This window comes from Anabrus simplex, chromosome 7 (genome assembly GCF_040414725.1).
Source record: "Anabrus simplex isolate iqAnaSimp1 chromosome 7, ASM4041472v1, whole genome shotgun sequence".
NCBI classification, from domain to species: domain Eukaryota; kingdom Metazoa; phylum Arthropoda; class Insecta; order Orthoptera; family Tettigoniidae; genus Anabrus; species Anabrus simplex.
The window spans coordinates 142453096-142480653 of record NC_090271.1 but is presented as its reverse complement, the minus strand read 5'-3'; the positions used below and the strand labels follow the sequence as shown (position 1 = coordinate 142480653).

The 27558-nt window shown below is 36.6% G+C and overlaps 1 protein-coding gene across 8 annotated transcripts in view; it reads right to left on the bottom strand.

Moving 5' to 3' along the window:
* Positions 1–27558, bottom strand: part of gek (serine/threonine-protein kinase gek) — a 736940-nt gene that overhangs the window by 49923 nt on the left and 659459 nt on the right. For 7 of the 8 annotated variants that reach the window (XM_067151353.2, XM_067151356.2, XM_067151355.2 and 4 more), the window contains one exon: positions 13739–13925. In XM_067151353.2, coding sequence (XP_067007454.2) covers positions 13739–13925 — 187 coding nt within the window. The remainder of the gene's footprint in view (positions 1–13738; positions 13926–27558) is intronic. The other variant, XM_067151354.2, reaches the window with a different exon arrangement.

Below are 27558 nucleotides of genomic sequence, written 5' to 3'. Positions count from 1 at the left end.
TTATGTGGATGACATGGTTTTTGCAACAGAGACATTTGACGAACATTGTAGTAAGCTGAAGCAATTATTAGATAATTTGGAAACTACAGGATTCAAAATTAACCTGGCCAAATCAAAATTTTGTCAAAATGAGATATTATTTGTCGGACATGTGATTGACGGAAACGGGGTGAAACCTAATCCAGTTAAAATTCAAGCAATTTGCGAATTTCCCAGGCCAACGCGCATAAAGCAAGTTAGACAATTTTTGGGGATGACCCAGTTCTTTGCAAATCACTGTAGAGGGTATACAGAAATCGCAGCGCCATTGCAGGATTTATTAAAATTGAACAACAAATGGAAATGGAATACTCAAACAGAAGAAGCTTTCCTGGCAATGAAAAGATTAATGGCAAATAGTATCAAGTTAGGATATCCGGATTATACTAGAGAATTTATCATACAAACGGATGCATCAAATGTCAGTATAGGTGCATATTTATACCAAGAGGCACCAGAAAATGAGGAGGATCGAGTATACTTGGCATTTGCAAGCCGCAAGTTACGCAGCCATGAAGTAAGTTATACAACAACTGAGCAGGAGTTACTAGCAATTATTTATGCTCTGCAACAGTGGAAAAAGATTGTATATGGATTCCCAGTTACCATCTGTACGGACCATAAAGCTTTGGAATTCGGTCTTAAGGCAGCGATGCTAAGTGAAAGAGTCACACGATGGATTTTATTCGCCCAACAGTTTAATATCAGAATTGAGCATTGTAGTGGGAAAGACAATATCCTCGCTGATGCATTAAGCAGAAATCCTGTGGCAAAAGAAGAAATTATAAATCAGATAGAATTAGTAAGACAGGACGAAGAATTTTTAGAAAAACTAAGGGATATATCGGCATGGCAAAGAGCAGATGAGAAATTAATGCTAGAAATAACAAGGATTGAACAAAATAATTTTGATGGCAAGAGGAAAAGTAATAGAGACGATAAATATACAGTGGAACATGGAATACTGAAGCAATATGTCGGCAAGGATTTGAAAAGGACTAAAATAGTAGTACCCAGATCCTTACAGAAAGGGATAATTTGGCACTCCCATAGGATAATTGGACATGGGGGAATAGAAAAGGTGGTGAGGACGATAATGGAAAGATTTACATGGACAGGAATGAGACAAACAATTAGAGATGTGAACAAGACCTGTGATACATGCCAAAGGACAAAATATAGCCCATTCCTTACCAAGCAAGAACCAATTGCAATAATACCAACAGCTCCTCGTGAGATCTTTGCAACAGATCTATATGGAAGATTACCAACGGCTGTTAAAGGGAATAGGTACATAGTTGTTACGATGGACATCTTCTCAAAATTCACAGTCCTACAGGCTATACAGAGGGCAACAACAAAGCAAATATTGAGAGCTATAAACAAAAACGTTATACCTCAGATGGGAAAACCGAAAAAAATCTTGACTGATAGAGGAACACAGTTTACATCGGGTGAATTCCAAGACGCAATGCAAATTTTAGGAATTAAACATATATATTGTTCAGTAAGACATCCGTCAGCCAATCCAGTGGGAGAAATCTCTAAATATTGTAGGATATATTGCTCCCAAAGTCATTGGAAATGGATTGAAGTAATAAAAATAATCGAGGCATGTATGAACGACACTGTCCATGAATCAACGAGCCAGATACCGAGACTCGTACATTTGAACGAACGACCAGCTCGACCATGGGATGAAATTATAGGAAAAGACGAAGAACCAAAACCTAGTTGCGAGGAGATTAATCAAATAGTAAGTGCCAAGTTAGAAGAACAGGCAAACAAACGCTGAAGAAGAGTCCGAAATAAGAAGTTCCACCCACCATTCCGGGTTGATGACCTGGTAATGATAAAGAAAGTACCAATCTCTAATGTTTCAGAGTGAATATTCGCCAAATTCATTCATTTATATGATGGTCCATATTTAGTAAAGAAGGTTTTTGGGAACAACGCCTATATGATAGAAAGTCTAGATGGGACATATCAAAACATATACAATGCATCAAACATGAAACCATATTATAAAGAAGATCAAGAATAGAGTACTAACTAAAATCCAAAACATATGATACAAATGAATGAAGTCAGGCCGATGAAAAGCTACGTCAGTTGAGAACAACAAAAATAGAAATAAATATACTGCGAGCAGCATATTTATTTGTCTATGGCAGGAGGATAAATGTACCGTTTTCATCGTCCTGATATCGGAATAAAGGTTGTCATACGACATTATAAGTTTGCCATGCACGGTAATGAGATCGCGAAGATTGCGTAATTGGGCCATACATCAGAAAAGAACGCATATATTAAGTGAAATAGGCCGTGATTTCGGAATAATACGAACGTGTAAAAACAAGAAGGCCATGCATGTGACGGCAAAGATGTTTATTTGATGAATTAAATATGCCTAGATCACGGACTGAGACGGAAAGTTATAAAGGATCCATGCGGCCGTGATAAAATAATAGAAGGTTTTTAAAATTGTTAAAAAAGAAGAAGTAGCTGAACAATAAAAAATTTTGTTACGCAAAACGACGTAAATTTATCCACGAGAAGAAAAGTTAATCCTCGCATAAAGAAGAAGGGAGATATTGTAATTATTACCGGCTGGAGAACCTGCAAAGCGAAGGAATATTTGGATATCACATATATTCGAACGAATATCGTGACGAGCAAGTTGGAAAATACCCGAACTGTAGTCGGAGTATAGACTGAAGGCCGTACGAGAAATCAAGTCGAATTTAACGCAGTATAGGTTGATTAGCTGGACAAAAGAAATTTTTAGAAAGCTAACTTGATAGATTTTACCTGTTAAACTGCCGCAAAGAATTAACCTTGAATTACTGTCCTAATAACCTGAATCTTAGATACAAACTTGATACTCATTCCCAAGAGTATGGACGTGAAATTAATTCCCGCTTTGGAAATGTTTCTTTCATATATGACTGACGGCTACAACATGAGAGGCTAAATCGGAGATGGAGCCGACTGTCCGACGAAAACCGCCCAGCTGTTTCTACTATCCCGGGTCCCAAAACTACAACCTGATGGTGACGTAACAGAGGATGGAGTCGTTCTACGCAATCCTAAGATGACAACATCGAAGCCAAAGCCAGTCATCTAACGTCAGTGATCGCAAGATAAGTTCCAAAAAGTTACTTTATTTTCTTGAAATTAATATGCAGTAAATATAGTAGTTATATTTGTAGTGAACATTGGTATGTTGTTTTTACGTAGTTCTTCGTGATAAAATCTCAGTCGTTGCCATGTTTGCAATGAGATTGTCCTTGTTGACTTATTATTATTATTATTATTATTATGGGAATAGGTATTTCTTCCAGAGTTTACAATCAATGTCATAATATAGGAATGTTTATAATTGAACTAGGAGAGATTTAGAATGTGATTTTCAACCATTATGGGACTAACATTGTATATAAAGAGACGTAACCCTAATTTAATATTTTTAAAGAAGATAGTTGATTTCTGAGTAACCAATATCTGTTTGCTGGTACGACGCGATGAAATGTGAGTACATATTAACTTATTTGATTTATATGTGTGTTTCATTTTCAGGTTAACGTGTTTATGTGTATTATATATGAAATCTAACCCAAAAGAGTACCGTTGCAGTACATTAATGAGGTGCTAAGATGATTTGCCGTCATGTTGGAAATGATAAATGTTTATGTAGGGGAGTTATGATTTGAGTGGCATGTTAATGTGGATTTATGAATAATTATTCGCTGAGATATGTTTATGGAAATGAATAATGATATATTATGGTAATTAATATTGGTAAATGGAGAGATAGATATGCTTATGGATAATTTTGGCGGTAAATACGGCGTATTACTGGCCGATGGTGATGTTTGACATATGCGGCAAAATATTAATATGGTAATGCGAGATATATTGGGTTAGCAGTACACGAATACAATGAAATACATCGCAGATTTCGTATATGGGTTACCGTAAACTGTCTTCATAGGAAATATCCAAGTAGGAAATAAAAGAAGGGAAACTTGTTGTCTTCATAGATACTATATATCAACGTTGTACTGAATATTATTGGAAGTTTGTTGTCGAGAATGAATTTAATTCATAGAACAATCCCATAATTTAAATCTCTACCACAATTAGATAAAATAGGTTATCAAATGCATTCCTATGGAATTCTTGATACCTGATTGAATATTGGTAAACCATAAAACATGTTGTGTATAATTTCTATTTGAACTACGATTATAATTATTCTTTACACGATACCTACATTTAATTTTAAGATGTTATTTGAATATTTTAACCTAATGACATGGTCAAGGTGACCAACATTTCTCATTTAATGAACGATATATATTTGAAATAGCTATTTTGAGCTGATATATATTTGGAACTTACTTGCGATTGCTAACGTTATAACATCGAAAGAAACGCATGATAGTGACAGGATATCAATGTGATAATGATGAAAATAAGCATTTTTTTTTAAAGAAAAGAAACAAGAACTGATGGACTCAGATTTAACATATTTAATATGAAGATTACTTAGGCTTAGGGACTTAGATTTATTTTTAACCCAAAAATGTTATACTACATTTTCAATTGAAAGAATATGTACTGTCGATTTGTGTAATTAAGAGAATTAATCCTTTATTTTTGTGATGCGCATAATCGTTGCAGGAAGAATAGTTGAATCAGATCGAAGATAGATTAAATTTGAATTTTTTTATAGAGAGGAGGAAGATAATTGATATTGATAAATATTATCAGATTTTCTTTTATGATTCTAGAATCATGAAAAATTATAGATTATCCAATTTAGACATTATTTTAGGAGATAGGCTAATATCATTATGATATAAATAATTTTGAATTAATTCATTTTAAAAAATATTTTATTTATTTTCTTTTCTTTTCTTCGAATGATTGGACTTGGAAAACTTGATATTGATTCTGGATGATGAATGGTATCGATAGTAATTTATTGAAAAGGAAATATGGTGTCTCAGTTGATCTCACGTAAAAATAGTATGGTTCGCAGATGCAATTTAATTATCCCTGAGAGGTGTCGCGTGGCAATTTAAGGATTATCATATCAATAAATGTGATAGGAAAAATGAAGGTTACGACATCGCTTAAATTCTATGATGCGGTAACTGTTTATACAAAGAATATTAGAAGCGAGCATAGCTACCGACACATAGCATCATATTTATTATATGCATTGATCCATTTAATGATCTGTAGAAGTAATGGATTGTTGAGGGGAAAATAGCCGGAGCAATTGATAGGTCGCCCAATATGGTGCAAGAAAGAAACCCCCTCAGGATGGTGCAATATATATAGGAAACAGAGGCTGACCAGCAACTTACCACTATCATGTAAACAAGCATGGACAAAGTACACGTAAAAGAAACATAAAGGTAAACATGGGTCCATAATTTTCAGCTGTAGCCCTTGTCAATGGAGGACAGAATAATAATGGTGGTGATCACTGTTGACTAGTAGATGCTGTTGTTATGTAACAGGAGGAAGGACATAGGCAAGACAAGAGAATAGGGAAAAAAGCAGCAATTACTTAATGTAAAGGCCAAGTGCTTGCTTAGACCTGAGCACAAGCTGATGTCGAACTTTGGAATCTCTAAGGGCAAGAGGGTGGGAAGATAGCAGAAATGTTGAAGGACTTTTAACTGGTAAAGAATAATCAAATGCAGTACGATGGAGCTGGGAATGAATGGGTACATTAAGATTCATGTTAAGGATTCTGAAAGAACTGCAGTGGCCACATATTCATTATATAGAGTTTTGGTAGTTAAGACAATGTAGAAATTTGGATGAAGTGCAATCATGCCAACCTTGTAGGAGTGAGACGTTTTGTTGGTGATGCTGCTGGTGAAAGTGATGCTGTGTATACAGTATGCAGATGCAGGTCTTGTAGCAGGACTGAACAGACAAACTAGGAAAAAAGGTAGGTGGGTTGAAATCACTAAAGCTAAAGGTAATTTCAAAACTGTTACCAATTTGTATGATCTAAATCTACTTCAATCAATTTTTTTACAACCTCAAATTTTCCAAAGACTGCTGCTGACCAAAAATGCAAAAAATGCGCACTTTTTCAAAAAATTTACCCCCTCGAGGTTTGACCCCTTTTTACTTAACCATTATTACACTAATAGCTACCCTGCACCAGTCCTTATCATTCGTACATAAAAGTTTTTTACAATGAAGTGCCTGATAAAAAGGATTACTGTGATAGAGTAAATCATGTAACTATTTACCTTTATTATATCTAATAGATTTAAACTATTTCCTAAAGTATCAAAAACTTTCGTGCTTCATACACCTAGATATATTAATAATTCTTAAAAAAGGTAAGCTAAATATGAGCTAATGGGTTCATACCCCGTAAATAGGATCATCCTCCTTTTTAATCTTCACTACTCCTGCAAAGCTCTCGTTTACTGCAACTTTAGTATTAGGAACACTTATTGCCACTTCATGATTGGGGGTTTGAATGGGACTGGAAATCAATCTCCTATCTTTCAATAACTGATACAAAGAATCTTATATCAACAGAAGCCTCCTTAAAATACTTCCTAGTACAAGCCCTGGCTTCCGCCGCACTACTTTTCTCCATTATCTTGATATTCACATTTTCTCACTACCCTTTTATTATAAGTTCCGAAATCTTTTCGACTCTAATATGTTCAGCATTGTTACTAAAAATTGGAGCTGCCCCCTTCCATTTTTGGTTTCCAGCAACAATAGAAGGATTAAGATGAAAGAACTGTTTTATCTTAATGACCTGACAAAAAATTGCCCCCTTAATACTTTTGGCCTACATTATTGAAATAAACATTTTCATTAGAACGATCATTCTCACTTCAGTGTTTTAATTGGATCTTTAGGGGGACTTAACCAAAGTTCCTTACAAAAATTAATAGCTTATTCTTCCATTAATCATATTGGTTGAATAATTGCTGCTATAGTAGTAGGAGAAAACTTATGAGAATTGTATTTCACTATTTATTCATTCCTTAGTTTATCCATCTTCTTAGTATTTAATATACATCACATTTACCATTTTAACCAAAACTTCCTAACAATAACCAACGACCGAATTACAAAATCTTGTTTAATTCTCCTTCTATTGTCTCTTGGTGGGTTGCCTCCTTTTCTAGGATTCTTTCCTAAATGATTGATTATTCAAACCTTAACTGATTTAAAATTGTAACCACCATGGTAATTATAACTCTCATAACATTATTTTATTACCTCCGATTAACATTTCTCGTATTCCTGTTCTCTTATACTGAACTAAAGCTAGCTTTAGTCAATTCCTTTAATCACACCTCTTTTCCAACTGTACTTACCTTAACCGGAATTTCAACTTTAGGGTTATCTTTTAGATCCATCATCTATTTTATGCTTTAAGGCTTTAAGTTAATGAAACTAATAGGCTTCAAAGCTATAAATGAAGACAGGAAATTTTTAAGCCGTAATAGTTATACCTACTCCTTTAGAATTGCAGTCTAATGTCATTATTGACTATAAAGCCTGGTAGGGGAGAAAATACCCCTAAATAAATTTACAGTTTACCGCCTATAATCTCACCCACCCTACCGCAACAAAGACTTTTTTCAACCAATCATAAGGATATTGGAACATTATACTTCATTTTTGGTGCTTGAGCAGGAATGGTGGGTACATCTCTCAGCTTATTAATTCGAGCAGAACTGGGACAACCAGGCTACTTAATTGGTGACGACCAAATTTATAATGTAATCGTCACCGCCCACGCATTTGTAATAATCTTCTCATGGTAATGCCTATTATAATTGGGGGTTTCGGAAATTGATTAGTTCCACTTATACTCAGAGCTCCTGATATAGCTTTCCCCCGAATAAACAATATAAGGTTTTGATTACTACCCCTCTCATTAACCTTATTACTTAGAAGAAGTTTAGTGGAAAGCAGTGCAAGTACTGGTTGAACCGTATATTCCCCCCTCTCTTCAGGAATTGCTCATGCTGGTGCCTCTGTTGATTTAGCAATTTTCTCTCTTCGTTTAGCAGGGGTTTTATCCATTTTAGGTGCTGTTAAATTTATTACTACAACTATGAATATACGAGCCCCTGGAATATCACTAGATCAAACACCTTTATTCGTATGAGCCGTAGCTATTACCGCCATTCTTCTTCTCTCTTTGCCCATTCTAGCAGGTGCTATCACCATACTACTTACTGACAGAAACTTAAATACCTCACTTTTTGATCCTGCAGGTGGGGGAGATCCTATTCTCTATAAACACCTTTTTTGATTCTTTGGACACCCTGAAGTATACATTTTAATTCTTCCAGGATTTGGTATAATCTCACATGTTATTAGTCAGGAAAGAGGAAAAAAGGAAGCCTTCAGAACCTTGGGTATAATTTATGCAATAATAGCAATTGGTCTTTTAGGATTTGTTGTATGGGCACATCATATATTTACTGTAGGAATAGACGTAGACACACGGGCCTATTTTACTTCTGCCACTATACTTATTGCCGTTCCTACGGGAATTAACATTTTTAGCTGACTTGCTACTCTACATGGAACTCAATTAACTTATAGTCCAGCCTTACTTTAGAGTATTAGGATTTGTCTTCCTCTTCACCATTGGTGGATTAACAGGAGTTGTATTAGCCAACTCGTCAAATGACATTATTTTACATGATGCATATTATGTTGTTGCCCACTTCCATTACGTTCTATCCATGGGAGCAGTATTTGCAATCCTAGCCGGATTTATTCAATGATACCCTTTATTTACGGGATTAACACTAAATCCTAAATGATTAAAAATTCAATTTACAACTATATTTGTAGGGGTAAATTTAACATTCTTCCCTCAACACTTTTTAGGATTAGCAGGTATACCACGTCGCTACTCCGACTACCCAGATAGTTATACGTCTTGAAATATTGTTTCAAGACTAGGATCAACTATTTCATTTATTGGTATTATCTTCCTTATTTTCATTATCTGAGAAAGTATGATTTCAAACCGAACTGTATTGTTCCCTATAAATATAGTAAGATCATTACAAATATATCAATCCTATCCACCAGCTGAACATTCATACTCTGAATTACCTATATTAACTAACTTCTAATATGGCAGAATAGTGCGGTAGATTTAAGCTCTACATATAAAGTTTACCCTTTTATTAGAACATGGCAACCTGATTGAATTTAAATTTACAAAACAGTGCCTCCCCTTTAATAGAACAATTAATTTTTTTTCATGATCATACACTATTTTATTAATAATTACTATTCTAGTGGCCTATATTATAGGAAGCTTGTCATTTAATAAATCCACACATCGTTATTTGCTTGAAGGACAAACAATTGAAGTAATTTGAACAATTCTCCCTGCAATTACACTTATTTTCATCACTCTACCATCCCTTCGACTTCTCTATCTCCTTGATGAATCTATAGATCCACTCATCACAGTAAAAACTGTCGGACACCAATGGTACTGAAGTTATGAATACACAGACTTTACCACTCCATACGAATTTGACTCATATATACTCCCTTATAATGAAATACCTGTAGATGGATTTTGACTATTAGATGTAGATAACCAAACTGTCCTCCCTATAAATACACCTATTCGAATACTAGTTACCGCTACTGATGTTCTACACTCTTGAACTGTTCCAGCCTTAGGGGTCGATTAAATCAAACAATTCTTTTTATAAACTAACCAGGTTTATTTATGGTCAATGTTCAGAAATCTGTGGGGCTAACCATAGATTTATACCTATTGTAATCGAAAGAATTAATATTAACTCATTCATTGAATGAATTAATAATATAATAAACTCATCATCAGATGACTGAAAGTAAGTACTGGTCTCTTAAACCATTTTATAGTAATTTTCACATACTTCTGATTTAGAAATTAGTTAATTCATAACATTAGTATGTCCTGCTAAAATAATTAAAACCTTAATATATCTTTATTCCTCAGATAATACCTATAAATTGATTAATTCTTTTTTCTCAACCACTCTTATCTTATTTGCCATTATAAACTATTATATTTTTTCATACAATATTCCCACATCAACCAACAAAATTTCATTAACTACAAACCCCATAATCTGAAAATGATAAATAATCTCTTCTCAATTTTTGATCCCACATCTAGCATTATAAATTTATCACTCAATTGGTTAAGAACATTCCTTGGACTTCTAATACTATCCCTCCTTTACTGGTTAATCCCATCGCGTATCACTATTACTTGATTTTCAATCACACATGCCCTCCATAATGAATTCAAGACCCTTATTGGACCAACTAGTCATAATGGAAGAACTTTCATCTTTATTTCACTATTCTCACTTATTCCGTTCAATAATTTTTTAGGATTTCTTCCTTATATTTTCACAAGCTCCAGACATTTAGTATTAACACTTGCATTAGCACTACCCTTATGACTATCTTTCATACTTTACGAGTGAATCAACCATACAACTCATATATTTGCTCATATAGTTCCACAAGGAACATCCCCAGTCCTTATACCTTTTATAGTTTGTATTGAAACAATTAGAAATATTATTCGTCCAGGGACGTTGGCTGTTCGTCTAGCTGCTAATATAATTGCAGGCCACCTTCTCTTAACCCTACTAGGAAATACCGGGCCCTCTGTAGTATTCTCAACACACTCTATCCTACTTATCGCCAAATACTTTTAATAACATTGGAATCAGCTGTAGCAATTATCCAATCACATGTTTTTGCTATCTTAGCCACCCTTTATTCTAGAGAAGTAACTTATGGTAACACATTCAAATCATCCATATCATCTAGTTAATCCAAGACCTTGGCCTTTAACCGGAGCCATTGGAGCTATAGCAACTACCATAGGAATAATTAAGTGATTTCACCAATATGATAATTCCCTTTTGTTTTTAGGATTGACTCTAATTACTTTAACTATAATCAATCAATCAATCAATCAATCAATCAATCAATCAATCAATCAATACTGATCTGCATTTAGGGCAGTCGCCCAGGTGGCAGATTCCCTATCTGTTGCTTTCCTAGCCTTTTCCGAAATGATTTCAAAGAAATTGGAAATTTATTGAACATCTCCCTTGGTAAATTATTCCAATCCCTAACTCCCCTTCCTATAAATGAATATTTGCCCCAGTTTGTCCTCTTGAATTCCAACTTTATCTTCATATTGTGATCTTTCCTACTTTTATAAATGCCATTCAAACCTATTCGTCTACTAATGTCATTCCACGCCATCTCTCCGCTGACAGCTCGGAACATACCACTTAGTCGAGCAGCTCTTCTTCTTTCTATCAATTTTTCCCAACCCAAACATTGCAACATTTTTGTAACACTACTCTTTTGTCGGAGATCACCCAGAACAAATCGAGCTGCTTTTCTTTGGATTTTTTCCAGTTCTTGAATCAGGTAATCCTGGTGAGGGTCCCATACACTGGAACCATACTCTAGTTGGGGTCTTACCAGAGACTTATATGCACTCTCCTTTACATCCTTACTACAACCCCTAAACACCCTCATAACCATGTGCAGAGATCGGTACCCTTTATTTACAATCCCATTTATGTGATTACCCCAGTGAAGATCTTTCCTTATATTAACACCTAGATACTTACAATGATCCCCAAAAGGAACTTTCACCCCATCAACGCAGTAATTAAAACTGAGAGGACTTTTCCTATTTGTGAAACTCACAACCTGACTTTTAGCCCCGTTTATCAACATACCATTGCCTGCTGTCCATCTCACAACATTTTCGAGGTCACGTTGAAGTTGCTCACAATCTTGTAACTTATTTATCAGTCTATAGAGAATAACATCATCTGCAAAAAGCCTTACCTCCGATTCCACTCCTTTACTCATATCATTTATATATATAAGAAAACATAAAGGTCCGATAACACTGCCCTGAGGAACACCCCTCTCAACTATTACAGGGTCAGACAAAGCTTCACCTACTCTAACTCTCTGAGATCTATTTTCTAGAAATATAGCAACCCAATCAGTCACTCTTTTGTCTAGTCCAACTGCACTCATTTTTGCCAGTAGTCTCCCATGATCCACCCTATCAAATGCTTTAGACATGTCAATCGCGATACAGTCCATCTGACCTCCTTCAATGATCAAGTGATATTACGCGTGAAGGAACTTATCAAGGCCTCCATACCTTACCAGTAAGAAAGGGATTACGATGAGGTATAATTTTATTTATTATTTCTGAGATATTCTTCTTTATCACCTTCTTCTGAGTTTTTTTCCATAGAAATCTCTCACCTAGTATTGAATTAGGAAGACTTTGACCACCTTTAGGTATTTAACCCTTTAACCCCCTCCAAATCCCCCTTCTTAACACCACTATTCTTCTTGCTTCAGGAGTAACCGTCACTTGAGCACATCACAGCTTAATAGAAGGAAACTATAGTCAAGCTACCCAAAGATTATTTTTTACAATCTTACCAGGCATTTACTTCACTATCCTTCAAGCCTATGAATATATTGAGACCCCTTTTACCATCAGTGATGCTGCATATGGGTCAACTTTCTTTATAGCAACAGGGTTCATGGTTTACATGTAATTACTGGTACTACATTCCTCCTAACTTGTTTACTGCGACATTTAATATGTCACTTTTCAACTAATCATCATTTTGGATTCGAAGCTGCCGCATGGTATTGACATTTTGTTGATGTAGTATGATTATTTTTATATATTTCTATATACTGATGAGGAAGATAATTTATTTATTTAGTACATAAGTATGTTTGACTTCCAATACAAAAGATTGATTAATTCAAAATAAATAACCTGAATCATATTTATTGTTTCACTCTTCACAATCATCTTAACATCAATTGTAATAATTTTGGCTTCAACCCTATCCAAGAAAATAAAACCACCCATTAATGCTCAAGGAAAAACTTCCTTTTGAATGTGGGTTTGACCCTAAAAGTTCAGCTCGTCTTCCTTTTTCTTTATGATTCTTTCTAATTGCTGTAATCTTCCTTATTTTTGATGTAGAAAATGCCCTACTCCTTCCGGTTATTATTATAAACTGCTCAAATATCATATCATGATCAATTATTAGCACATTTTTCTTAGTTATTTTACCATTAGGATTATACCATGAATGAAACCAGAGTGCCTTAGAATGAGCATATTAGGGTTGTAGTTAATTATAACATTTGATTTGCACTCAAAAAGTATTGATCTCTCAATCTACCTTAAACAAGACGCGATAAATTGCAATCAGTTTTGACCTGATCTTAGATGATTATATCCTTATTTACCTTTAACTGAAACCAAAGCAGAGGTATATTACTGTTAATAATATTATTGAAATTTATTTCCAATTAAAGAAATGTGTTGATCAAATTACCTGCAAATAGTACGAAGTGAAGTAGGAGATAATGATGAAGTAAGGAGGAGGAGGAAGAGGAGGAAGTGCTTGTGATAGTCGTTTAAAACTGCAAAATTAAATATTGTTCAATTGATGACAAAACAAAGATGTGATGATATAATAAAGAGAAACTTTGACAAGAGAGCTTGGTGATGGATAAAAACAATGCAATTCTCAACAACTGAACGTTTCACAACAAGAATTTATATTCTTACCCTTTGCTGACTGCCCTGCAGTTGGCTGGCCTGCAGCTGCTGAGGGCTTGCCAGAGTTTGATCTGCTGTCTCCAAGGTAGTCGGAAGATCTAGCAGCCTTTGGATCTGGATACCATCTCCTGGACCCATGTGACTAATGTGATTGAAATTTGTGGGTGCTGATATCATCTTTGATCTCCTATCAGTCCTGACACAGAAATTCAGTTATGTAATCCAAATGATTAACTGTGATAATTTTACTAACATAAATAACTAAATGATACAATTCACATAAATATTTCTCATAATAAATATCTACAACACAGGAAGGATTCCTGCAGACTAGCTGAAATCTACCTGTTAAAGAAATATAGTTCTAAATGATTTACTGATTACAGGTTGATAAGTAAGGAGTTACATGCAAAGTGTTTTAGGAATTCTACACTCCCAACTATGGAAAAAGTAGACCCCATTATTAGCAAAACTCACTTTGGGTTTAGAAACGTACTTGATACTAGTGACTTAGTATTATTTCAATAACATCTTGACCAGTATCAAACTGAGTTAGCTTGATTCTTTATGAAAACGCACTTGATAACGTTAAGGTATGATATCCTCTACATCAGCTGAAACACATTGGGCTTGACAGTAAAGATGTGAGCTTCATCAAGAAGCTGTACTGGAACCAACCAGCTGATGTCAAAATTGGAGACTACGTTATTGAAGATATCAAGATATCTTGCATGTAATTGGGACCTCTGATTCAAAACTTGTTGTTGTGTCATGAAGGGTTGTGAGCTACCAGTGCTGCATTATGGTGTCGGCGGATTGACACTCAAGGCTTTGTCAATGAACCTACTGCAGACCTTTGAAATATGGATGTATTGCAGAATGTTCAAGGTTTGATGGGTAGTCCAAGTCGCCAACAAGGAGGTACTCCGTCGAGCTGGGATATCATGTAAAGTCTTAGTCCTCACAAAACGGATAAAAGCAGCCCATTAAGTCGCATCTTCCAAAATGATAATTACAGCCTGATACAGCTGAGCATAAGATTATCCTGGATGCAGAACCCCTGACAGTGGTTCAAAACCATGGCACGAGAAAATTATAGGGAAACTCCAAACAGGAAAACTTACTACACGATGCTCGCCTATTTTCTGTGAGGAGACAGCACCAGAAGAAGAGGGAGGTATTTTCTCTTAATCAACAAATTGCCGCACATATGTAAATAAATAAATATTTTCAAAAAGTGTAATAGTCTATGTATCAATCAATTATCAAATCAATTTTCCCCACCCACACTGAGCAGTTATCACCCATGTTAGATACTTTATATTTACTTCACATATATTGCTTAAAATTATGACCATGAATAAATTCATAAATCCTTAATCCATTTGCATGCATAAGCATACTGATGTGTGATACCTGGCCTGAAACACTAGAAACATTGTGGTACGTCAGCTACACATGTGGTCTAAAAGTGGCTTGGAATGAATTTTATCATATGTTTCAGATTACTAAATCATTTCCTTGATTCGTCAGGCTTATGGCAACATTTACAGACTAAAATTTAAGGAATCTTAGATCATAAATATAATTTCAAATATTAGTGGATCCTGGGTGATTTAATCAGGGTTTTGAGTAGTAGTAGGCTAAAAAGTGAAAAAGAAATAACTAAGTTATTGAGTTATTAGATTCTGATAATGTTGAAGCCAATTTCGAAGAGGAAACTTTATCTCTTAGGCACATAAGGAAAGAATCACCAGCACAAGAAGATACTTTCCCATGAAGGTCACACCAACAGCTATCAAAGCAGCTAAGACAGCAAAACATTGTTTTTTTTGTTTTTTTGTTTTTTTAGTGGTTTAACATTGCACTAACACATCAAAGGTTTTTGGCGATACCAGGATGGGAAAAGGCTTGGATTGGAAAGGTAGCAGCCATGGCTCTGATTAAGGTACAGCCTCAGAATTTGCTTGGTGTGAAACTGGGAAACAATCTTCAGGGCTGCTGAGTGGGATTCGATCCCACCATCTTTTGAATACAAGCTCACAGCTATGTGCCCCAAATATTTCAAGCCATATCACGTATTCAGGAAATAATAATTGTATGGCCTCAGCTACCATATGCAAGCACTTAAATTTGACGCCATTCAGGCTACCTGCACGTTAACTGTGACATTACATTTTACCAGATTGCACAGTAAACCAGATATCTCTAGGGTGATCTATGGCCGAGTCAATTTATACGGTAAACACCAAATGTGTCACCAGAGATATTTTAGATCCTACGACATGGAATGTGGACCGAACTTCCTTCCACCCTTCAAAAAATCTGAATACCTCTGCAGGTAATTGTAATTGTGGGATCTGGAGGCAGACACTTTACCACTGATTCACAAAGGTAACTACTGAAGAATTAATAGCAATGCATATCTTCTCCACAGAGCTGCAACACACTAACACGTTGAATGTTTTCAGCAACACAAGGACGGGCAAGGGCTGTGACTGGGAAAGTACCGACTGTGGCCTTAATTACCGTACAGCCCCACTGTTTACCCAGTGTAAAAAAGGCAAACACGGAAAGCCATTTTCAGGGCTGCTGACAGTGGGATTCAAACCAACCATTTCCCGTACCGTCGACAAATCAATCGCCCCAGATCTGCATTTAGGGTTGTTGCCCAGGTGGTAGGTTTCCAATGAATTGTTTACCTAGTCTTTTCTTCAATGATTTCAAAGAAATTGGAAATTTACTGAACACCACTATGGGTAAATTATTCCAGTACCCAATTCATCTTATAAATGAATACTTGCCCCATTCTGTCCTCCTGAATAGCAACTCTATTCATATTGACATCTTTACTACTTTTAAACACTCCATTCAAGCTTATTCAAGCCAGTCTCCTTACTCCCAAGTCTTTCCACTCCAAAGTTTGCAATATTTTCGTAACACCACTTTTTTTTTTTTTTGTCAAAGATCATCCTGGACAAATTGTGCCGCTTTTCTTTGGAACTTTTTCACTTATCAAGTAAAGTAATCCTGGTGATGGTCTCATACACCAGAACCATTCTCTGACTAGGGTCTTACCAGTGGCTTATACACCCTCTATCTTTACTACAACCCCTAAATACCCTCATAACTATATGAAGAGATCACCTTTATTTACAAACCTGTTACTGTGATTACTCAAATGAAGATCTTGCATTCTATTATATTAACACCTAAGTACTTACTGTACAGAGATTCCAAAGAGGTACTTTCAAGCCACCAGCACAATAATTAAAACTGAGAGGACTTTTCCTTTTGGTGAAACTTAGACTTTTCACCCCATTTAACACCATACCATTGTCTGCTGTCCACTGTCAATGTCTTTTATCAGTCACTCACAATCCTGTAACTTATTTACTGCTCTACTAAATCATCCGCAAAAGGTCTTATCTGCAAATCCAGTTCTTAAGTTGTATCATTTTATACATATATATGAAACAACGCTCCAATACTACCACCTTGTGGAAACACCTCTTAATCATTACAGGATCAGATAATGCTTCGCCTACTCTTACTCTCTGAGTTCATTCTAGAAATGTAGCCCTGATTGTCACTCTTTTGTTTAGTCCAATAGCCCTCATTTTCATCAGCAGTCTCCCATGATATAACCTATCAAAATCGTTGGAAAGGTCAATAGTGATGAAGTCCATTTGACCTCCTAAATCTAAAATATCTGCTGTATCTTGCTAAAATCGTCTCTAGAATAATCTTTTCTAAACCAGAACTGTCTTCTATCAAACCAATTAGTAAATTTGCAAACATGTCAAATATAAGCAGAAAGAAGGCTTTCCCCACAGCTTACATGCAACAGACATCAAGTTGACCAGCCTGAAATTATCTGCTTTTTGCTTTTCACCATTTCCTTTGTACATTGGGGCTACTATAGCTACTTTCTATTTACTCTTTTAGCTCCTTCATGCAAACAGTAGCCAAATAAGTACTTCAGATACGGTACTCCAGTGCACACCATTTATTGTGATCAGAGATAATGTTATCATTCAGATATTAAAACTTTTGTCTGAGAATATCCGAGATAACTATACTGCATTTACAAAATGAGTTACTCTGCCTGCATCTCCTTGTCCCTCTGGCATAGTGTTCACAAGTTCTGAAGGACGAAGTAGAAGTGGGCACCGTCAGCTATTCACCCACTCAAATTTCACTTTCAAGCAATAAAAGTCAGCATGACAAATCCTCTTGGCCATTATTCTTCGTTTTCTAGACCGGGGCTGCCATATCACTGTCAGATGGCTCATCAGTTGTAAATACGTAGGCTGAGTGGACCTCGAACCAGCTCTCGGAGCTAGATAAAAATCCCTGACCTGGCTGGGAATCGAATCTGGGGATCTGGGTAAGAGGCAGGCAAGCTACCCTACACTGCAGGGCTGGCCATTTTAATGTTATGAAGTTTATATTATTGCAGTGAAATTATGGCTAATGTGGAGAAATAAATGTAAAGATTTAAAAATGAAAAACTTTCAATCAGAAACATTACAATGAGTCAACCTCTTCTCTGCAAACTGTTAAAAAAAATCTATACAATATTGTGAGGGCTATAAAAGGAAGCCAAAACTTGAACTGTAAGAGGTTTTGTGGAGTAAAAGACAATGAGGTTGAGTCACATTGAAAACTTTGGTTCACCTATGTTTGTGTTGAAGGACCTCAGATGAGACAAAAACCAGAACAACTTGCTAAGAAAATGGGAAAAGATGACTTAGTAGCAACAGAAGGATGGATTTTCATTTGAAGAAGTGAGAGAACATTGTATACAATCGAATGCATGGTGAACAGAAGAATGCTGATTTCTCTGATGCTGAAGGATGGATAGAAGAGGAGTGGCCAAAACTTACTGCTGAATACTCCCCGGATTGTGAGTTTCATGCAGATAAGACTGAACTATATTATCATGCCTTGCCTGAGCATACTTATTTGTTCAAGAATGGAAGTGCTAAAGGATGTAAGACATCAAATGAATGGTTTACTGCCTTGTGCTGCATAAATATGAATGATGACAAAGAAACTTTGATCATATATCCAATAGATGGCTGATGACGTCACATTCTTGAAGCAAAGATCTCAATCAGCTGACTGGAGGGTAGTGCGAGAGTTTTGAACATTGTGTTATAGGCAAGAATAGTGATCAGTGTACTTAAAAGTGATTTTTACCTACTGTTAATGAAGCGATGGTGGACTATTGCATAGCGTATAGATGCAAGGAGACCTTCAAAAAAGGATCTGGCATTTCCTTTCACGGGTAAGTAAATATTTACCTAAATATTATGATGATGTAAGGGGTTTCGTACAGTTGTCAGGTGTCTGTAGAATACGTACAATTACATGTAATTTATTTTGTTGGTTACAGTTCCAGTTTCCCGGTTACAGCAATTCTGAATACTGTGCTTTTATTGATTTCAATTTTCCTGCTGATGAGACAAGAAAAAAGCAATGGGTAGTTGCATTAAGAAGAGAGAATTTCTTGCCTGGAAAGCATTCAAGATTATGCTCTAAGCATTTTTCACTGGAATGTTTTGATAATGAAGCATTTGGTGTGGGAGTTAAACTGAAGCCAAATGCAGCATCAACAATTTTTAATTTTCCAGACCAGCTGAAAAGAGGAGAAAACCTCCTGTGAAGAGGAAACTTCAAGTGGATCCTATTGCATCAACAAGTTGTGTGTGAGCAGATTTTCTTATTTTTGATTTATTATTTTCCATAGATTTATGCAGGAATGTGGCCTGTCATCCTTATGTGAAATATTTTTTTTTTCTGCTAGTTGCTTTACGTCGCACTGACACAGATAGGTCTTACGGCGACGACGGGACAGCAAAGGGCCAGGAGTGGGAAGGAAACGGCCGTGGCCTTAATTAAGGTACAGCCCCAGCATTTGCCTGGTGTGAAAATGGGAAACCACGGAAAACCATTTTCAGGGCTGCCGACTGTGGTGTTCGAACCTACTATCTCTGGAATACTGTGAAATATTTGTGTTCAAGACATTTAACATATTGTTCAACTGCAACATCTGTTGCAGCATATTAGGTTACTATATTACACATAGGTAAGACATTTTTGTTGTTGACCCTTATAATTTTCATAATTCTTCAGTGTTCCTCAGGAAGAGGAGAATGAGTCCAAAGCAAACCAAACCCCATGGCACTACAGCCCTTGAAGGGCCTTGGCCTACCAAGCGATCGCTGCTCAGCCCGAAAGCCTGCAGATTATGAGGTGTCACGTGGTCAGCACGACAAAGCCTCTTGGCTTTCGAGACCGGTGAGGAGAATGAGTCTCTTCCTAAAACAAAGGTGTTCAGAAAATCTTATGTTGGTGATTACACTGAGGAAATGGTAAAGTCACCAAGGAAAGCCCAGACCTTCATGCAGGTTGCCAGGGAAGTTATTCATAAATCCCATAAGAAGCTAAAACTGGAAAGGCAGAAGTATCGGCGAGCTATTAATCAGTTGCAGAATGGAAAGCCTTAGTAAACCATCTGAAGGAGAAAATGATGATAACTGAAGATGCTGCTTGCATGCTTGAGGTAAGAAAACAACAGCTTAAATAATTTTTTTCGGTTTCCCTATATCCGCTAGCCTTTGGTGGTGCTATTTGAGGATCCAACCAGTCTCTGGGTTGATGACCTAACAGACAGACAGACAGACAGACAGACAGACAGACAGACAGACAGACAGACAGACAGACAGACAGACAGACAGACAGACAGACAGACAGACAGACAGACAGACAGACAGACAGACAGACAGACAGACAGACAGACAGACAATTTGGAGCCTTTAGAAGTCTGTAATTTGTTTTTATTGTATCACAATCTCTGTTAAACAAATATTTCAAAAATAATGTAATACCATAAATTAACTTGTGAAAAAGCATAATGCACCTTTTAACTTCGATTGTTCCAGAAATGTCTTTCTCCTCTGCTGCCCAACTTCTGATGCGAACAAAGGATGGTGATACAAGAGCAGATTATCCTCCTGAACTATGCTGCTTTGCACTTGCATAGAATTTCTGTTCAAGTCGTGCATACAGCTACTTGACAGATGTATTTCCTCATGGTTTGCCCCACCGAAGTACACTGCAGAAGTGGTATCAGTCGCTGGATGGTAAGCCAGGATTCAGTTCAGAGGCCACAACTGCTCTCATTTCGAAGGGAAGGAGATGGCTATCAATGGAAAGCCCCTAGTGTGTGCACTGATGATGGATGAAATGTGCATCTGGAAGCACATTGAATTTGATAGAAAACAATTTCTTGATTATGTGAATTGTGGTACTGAAATCGAGGATCAGGATTTACCAGAAGCCAAGGAGGCTTTAGTGTTTATGGTGGTCTCACCAAATGGACACTGGAAAATTCCAGTGGGTTATTTTTTGATTAACGGTTTAAGTGGCTTGGAGAGAGCAAACCTAGTGATTGAGTGCCTTAAATTTTTAAATGACCTAAATGTAACTGTAGTGTCACTTACTTTTGATGGGGCTGCTTCTAATTTATCCATGGCCCGTTGTCTGGGAGCTTCTTTTGATGAAAATAATATGGTGAACTGGTTTAAAAATCCCTCAAATGATTCTAAAGTGTTTATTCTTCTAGAAGCTTGCCATGCTATACAAATTAGTGAGGAATACTTTAGGAGCTAAGAGGAACTTTTGCCAGGGGTGATAATGTCATAGATTGGAGGTACTTAGAAGAGTTAGAGAAACTTCAGAGTATCGAGGGCCTTCATCTAGGAACAAAACTTACAAAAAGGCACATTCACTGGGAGAAGGAACCCGTGAAAGTAAAGCTTGCCACACAAACATTCAGTGAAAGTGTTGCAAGTGCAATGACATATTGTGACAGAGACTTAAATCTTCCTCAGTTTCAAGGGTGTGAGGAGACTGTAAAATTTGTTAGGCTCATGAACAATATATTTGATATCTTGAACAGCCGTAATCTTTGTTCAAAGCGATGGCAGAAACCATTCAAAGCAGAGAATATCCACAGTACGAGGGCCTACACTCAGGAGGCTATTGAATATATACAATCACTGCAGGAGATGGATGGTGGTGTTTGTCTAGTGAAGTGCTCTAGAAAAACTGGTTTCATAGGTTTGATTGTGTGTCTAAAGTCTGTCTTAGGAGTGTATGACTCAATTTTGAACATGCCACAGCTGAAGATGCATTTTCTGCTCACCTACAAACTTAAGTCAGGATCATCTGGAAGCATTTTTTAGTGCCATTAGAAGTCATAGTGGTCATAACAACCACCCCACAGCTAAGCAGTTTGAAGCAGCGTTTAAAAGACTTTTGCTCCATATACAGATAGGTACTACAACCAGTGCCAATTGCTCTGCAGTTGACCCTACTGTAATTATGAATTGTAGAGACCGCACTCAAGTAACTGCCTGCCAACAGTACTAATGTACTTTTTGTTAGTCATGATCATGACTACATTCCACACCCGGCCAACTTGACACTGTATGTTGAGGATGTAGTGGAATATATAGCAAGTTATGTTGTGAAAAGATTACAACAAGCAGTTAAATGTGATGTTTGTAAGGCGGTTCTCCAAACAGTAGTTTCACATTCAGCACTCCTGAAGAGAAAAAAACATCATTAGATGTGATTTATCTTTGCAGGGAAGGTGAAAAGATGATGCGACAATTCCAGCACAAAATGACAAGAATGCAGGACCCTTTAAATGTACTTGTAATGGCAGTACTGAACCATGCTAAGAAAGAAGTGTTTGATGAACTTCAGGAGCATACATTCATTCATCAGCTGAAGCGGGCAGTTTTGATGGAATATTTTAAAGTGAGGTTCCACCATAAAGCACAGCTTGAAACAGAAAAACTTCACAGTGTGAGGGTACGAAGCTTTCACACAAAGACTGTTCTATTCAAAAACCAGTAATGTAAGGTAGGCTGCTTTATAATATAATTATTGAATTTGTTATATAAACATGTTACAGTGTGTAGGCCTATATGAGGATTTCTATGCTTCCTGTGACTGGAATATTTATATAGACTCAAGTTGCTTATGTCAGAGGATGCTGGTGTGGTATGCTAGTTTCACTGATTTGTATTAGTGTTCTACTTTTGGGCATATTCCCTCTAATCATTCTGTCTATGAGTCAGGTTGATTTTTATAGAAATTCATTCTTATATTACTTTCATATTGGCATGTCTTGTTTCTGTACTTTGGGAACAACATTACTGAATGCTGCAGGATGTTTTCTTTTCTTCAGATGTTACCTCCTATTTTTAGGCCGACTTCAAATGTGGCATGTGCATTAGTTTATGTTGGGCTTTAAACTAAGCTTAATTTAGTAGGTGGCAGTGGAGTGAAATTTTACCTTGTAGAATTTTATGTATCCCTTTATTATTATTATTATTATTATTATTATTATTATTATTATTATTATTATTATTATTATTATTATTATTATTATTATATTATTATTATTATTATTATTATTTTGTTGTTGTTGTTGAAGCAGCATATTATAACAGAACCCTACTTCATAGGCATAAATAGGAACTACAACCAGTGCCAATTGATATACAGTTGACCCTACTGTATTGTGAATTTTTATAACTTATGATAAGTGAATATTTCTTGTTATGGTACCTGTTTATCGTTTCACGGCCCGTAATTGTAAACATGATAATAAGCTTTTGGAGCGAAAAGCGATAGAATTAAGAAAACCTACAGACAGTTTGTTTGAAACACCAAACAAAAAAAATGCGCACAAAGAATGTTACTGGACGACTTTGACGAAGGTGCCGTACGTCGTATTGTTAACAATTTTTATTTACCTACAGTTTCAAAAATTCGTGCAAAGTTAGAGAATGACTTTAAAGTTCAAAGGATCCAATACTAGTGTCAAGCAAATCTTTCGATCATTACGATATCGTTGGAAGAAAACTAACACTAACAAGCGCATCCTAATGGAAAAGCATGACATAAAATACAAAAGATTTGTTTATTTGAAAGAAAATTGCCCAGTATCAGGTGGAAGATGGGCCTATAGTGTACACGGACGAAACCTATATGCATACGTCCCATGTATGGTCTGATGATTCAATATCAGAGCCCATGTCAAAAGAAAGAAGACTTATGGTTGTACATGCTGGCGGGGAAATGGGCTTCATTGAGAACTGTCTGCTAATCTGGAAGTCTGGCAGCAAGATCGGCGACTACCACGATGACATGAATAGTGACATTTTTTTAAAGTCTGTGAGAGATATGCTTATTCCTAATCTTCCACCTCGCAGTGTTCTCGTGATTGACAATGCATCATATCACAAGGAAGTAGATCGTGCTCCAACCTCCAGTTCACGCAAAGAGACAATGATCTCCTGGCTAGTGAATAGGAACATTCCACACCATGATATGATGTACAAACACGAGCTTTATGAGCTTATCAAACTGCACAAGCCGGCACACAAAACCTATGCCCTAGATGATCTCATGGGACAGTACGGACACTTGGTCCTTTGACTATTCCCATATTACCCTGAATTAAACAGTATTGAAATAATGTGGGCAGAAGTGAAGAACTGGGTAGCTTCTCACAATGCCACTTTCACTATTGACAACGTAGAGAAACTTGCTAGACAGAAATTCGCATCAATATCCGCCGAAGACTGGAAGCATAAATGTGAACACAAAGAAGGTGAAGAAATAATAATAATAATAATAATAATAATAATAATAATAATAATAATAATAATAATAATAATAATAATAATGTTATTTGCTTTAAGCCCCACTAACTACTTTTTCGGTCTTCGGAGACACCGAGGTGCCGGAATTTAGTCCCGCAGGAGTTCTTTCACGTGCCAGTAAATCTACCGACACAAGGCTGACGTATTTGAGCACCTTCAAATACCACTGGACTGAGCCAGGATCGAACCATCCACGTTAGGGTCAGAAGGCCAGTGCCTTAACCATCTGAGCCACTCAGCTCGGCGAGAAAGATTTCATGAGGGATGAGGAACCTCTTGAAGATATTATGGAGTCCTTTGTGATATAGCTGGGAGCTGACGACACGTCATCCGGTGAGGACGACAGAAGTGATGACGGTGGACTCGGTGGAATTGAAGAGCTCTACAGGACATTTAAAACAAGCATGTGCCCATTTCGTACATATAGTGTCATTATTTTATTTCAAGTGTCATTTAAGTTATCTTTTTATACGTACATTGTTGCCTTTTACTCAGCATATGTATACCCTTTACGGTGTTTCTTTTTATGAATTATATTTTGTTTCTGTACCTGAGAACCATTATATCGTTATATATGTCATATCGTTAAGTCACATTTCTTATTTTACAAGAGGGCATTAAGGAGCTAGGGACAATCATATAGTCTAACCCTGCTTTTTCGCCTTATAGCAAAAGTTATTATTCCTTTCTCTGGGTGTTGTTCTTTTCTTAGTGCCCAGTATTTCTTCATTATTTCTGATCTTCGTTTCCCCTCATCTTCCGAAATAATAGATTTGGCTTTTAATGTAGATTTACCGAGCGAATTGGCTGTGCGATTAGGCGCGCGCTGCTATGAGCTTGCATCCGGGAGATAGTGGGTTCGAATCCCACTGTCGGCAGCCCTGAAGATGGTTTTTCGTGGTTTCCCATTTTCACACCAGGCAAATGCTGGGGCTGTACCTTAATGGCCACTTCCTTCCAACTCCTAGCCATAAGACCCAACTGTGTCGGTGCGACGTAAAGCCACTGGCGTTGGTGGTTAATGTAGATTTCTTGGAACCTTGTATTTTCTTCTTTAGTTATTACTTTTGCTGTTCGACCGAATAGTGAATTTTCTGTAATTTTTAATTCTACCAGGTCTTTTTCAGTTTCTTTGTACCAGTTCGGTTTTGTTTTGCGGTTACGGAAGAAATCAAAGATTTGTTCGGGTAATATATTAGAGTTCATTCTGAGGAGATGATGACTGTAAAAAATTATCCTCCTTTCTCGCATAGTATCTGAGAGTTTCTCTATTTTCTTGTAGTGTGTTTCGTTCTTCATGTATATTATCTTCGTCATATTATTATTATTATTATTATTATTATTATTATTATTATTATTATCGACTTATTTTACATGATGTGGCTCAGGTTATGAAGCCTGCTGTTATAGCAACCATATTCTACACTGTGCATCTACATCGCCGTAAAGTTAATTTTACATTTAATTATAATTTAAAATAATGACTATGCAAATTGATACACGAAAACGATTTTCACAGCTACTATAATAAGAAATTAAATTATGTTCTAACTCCTTAAATCTATCTATCATCTGTAACACTTGTAAATAAATTCATTTCGGCTAGGTATGTCTGTAATTTACAGCTGGAAGAGAATTCCACTAACTAAATATCTGCGGAATGTTACATGTCAGGTATAACAAATATTTCGGGTCCACTGTACGTCGCCATAACACTGAGTGAGAAGAGGAAGTCAGAATTCTCGCTCCCACGGCTCAGCTTTCTCACTCGCACACTTCCCCTCACCGGATGTCTTCCTAGTTGGCCCGATCTCTAACCTGTTACTGTATTATTCCTACATATTTTAACTCCCGTGTCTTCAACCTCGTAGTACATCCTTCTTTCTTTCTTCCCACGCTCCGCCTAACTAACTCACATTTTTCTCGTTTAATCCCCCCCCGCTACACAGTTTTCTTTCCATCTTCAGCTCTATTATCTTCTTTTATCCTGTTGATCTTTCGTTGCACATTATTACCTTTTCATTTTATTTTTATTTATTATTTCTACTATGGCATTCGTCTCTGATTCGTCTGATGGCCTTGCTATTCGCTTTGCACGCATATACGATGGAACAAGAGATATCTTAACTGGAGCTTGGAAGGCTAGCACACATAGAGCCACCTAGTGACAAACAGAGGTACCACTTACTATAAAACAACGGTAAAGCATTCTTAAATTCAAGACTTCATTATTAGAGAAGTATTGCTCGTGAACAGACAAGACTTTCTTCTGAAGACAGGTAGCAACGTTCTCTGTGAAAAGAATTTCACCTTGTTTTCTGATACGGCAAAAGCCCATTATCATGTCAAATTTTGAAAGTACTACTTGGTCCTGTTGGTCATTGTTATCAATCAGTTAATGTTATCAGGCTTGCTATGCCCTAGAGAGATCAAAGTCAGCAGCATGCACTGCATATCCTATCTGGCTACCTTTAGTATAACCCCAGAAATCCTAAGAATTCTAACTGCTTTTCTAGCTTTCAACTTTTGTATCTTTCCGGAAATATCTTCGTAATCACAGGTGAATTTCAGTAATTCACTAGTTTTAGTCACCTCATCTGCCTGGACATTACCCTTGCATCCAACTATCTTTACATACTCTGGTATGAAAGCTAGCATGATCCCAATCCCTATACCTTACAACAGCGTATACTTGTCAACAACAATCACTACCATACCTGCCAACTTTACAAAACCATAAATCAGGAGATTTAGATATGAAAATCAGGAAAAATCGGGAGGAATCAGGAGATACAATTCGTAAAACTGGCTTACTCTCCATGTTTTGCGCAATACAGGGGTTATAACACTTATTGTCTCAAAACCCGACTGTTGCTATACAAGGCTAGAAGGCTAAAAATTACACTCTCTATTCCCTCACAGAAAGTATGTGAGGGAGATGAGTGGTCTCTGATAAGTCTTCCGAAAATAGTATGAACTCATGCTCCACACTTGTGAATCAGTCATGCACTTAGATGCCATTAATTCGTAGATTAATATACTGCATCACGCGGCCGCGCGATTATGCGAAGCGCAATG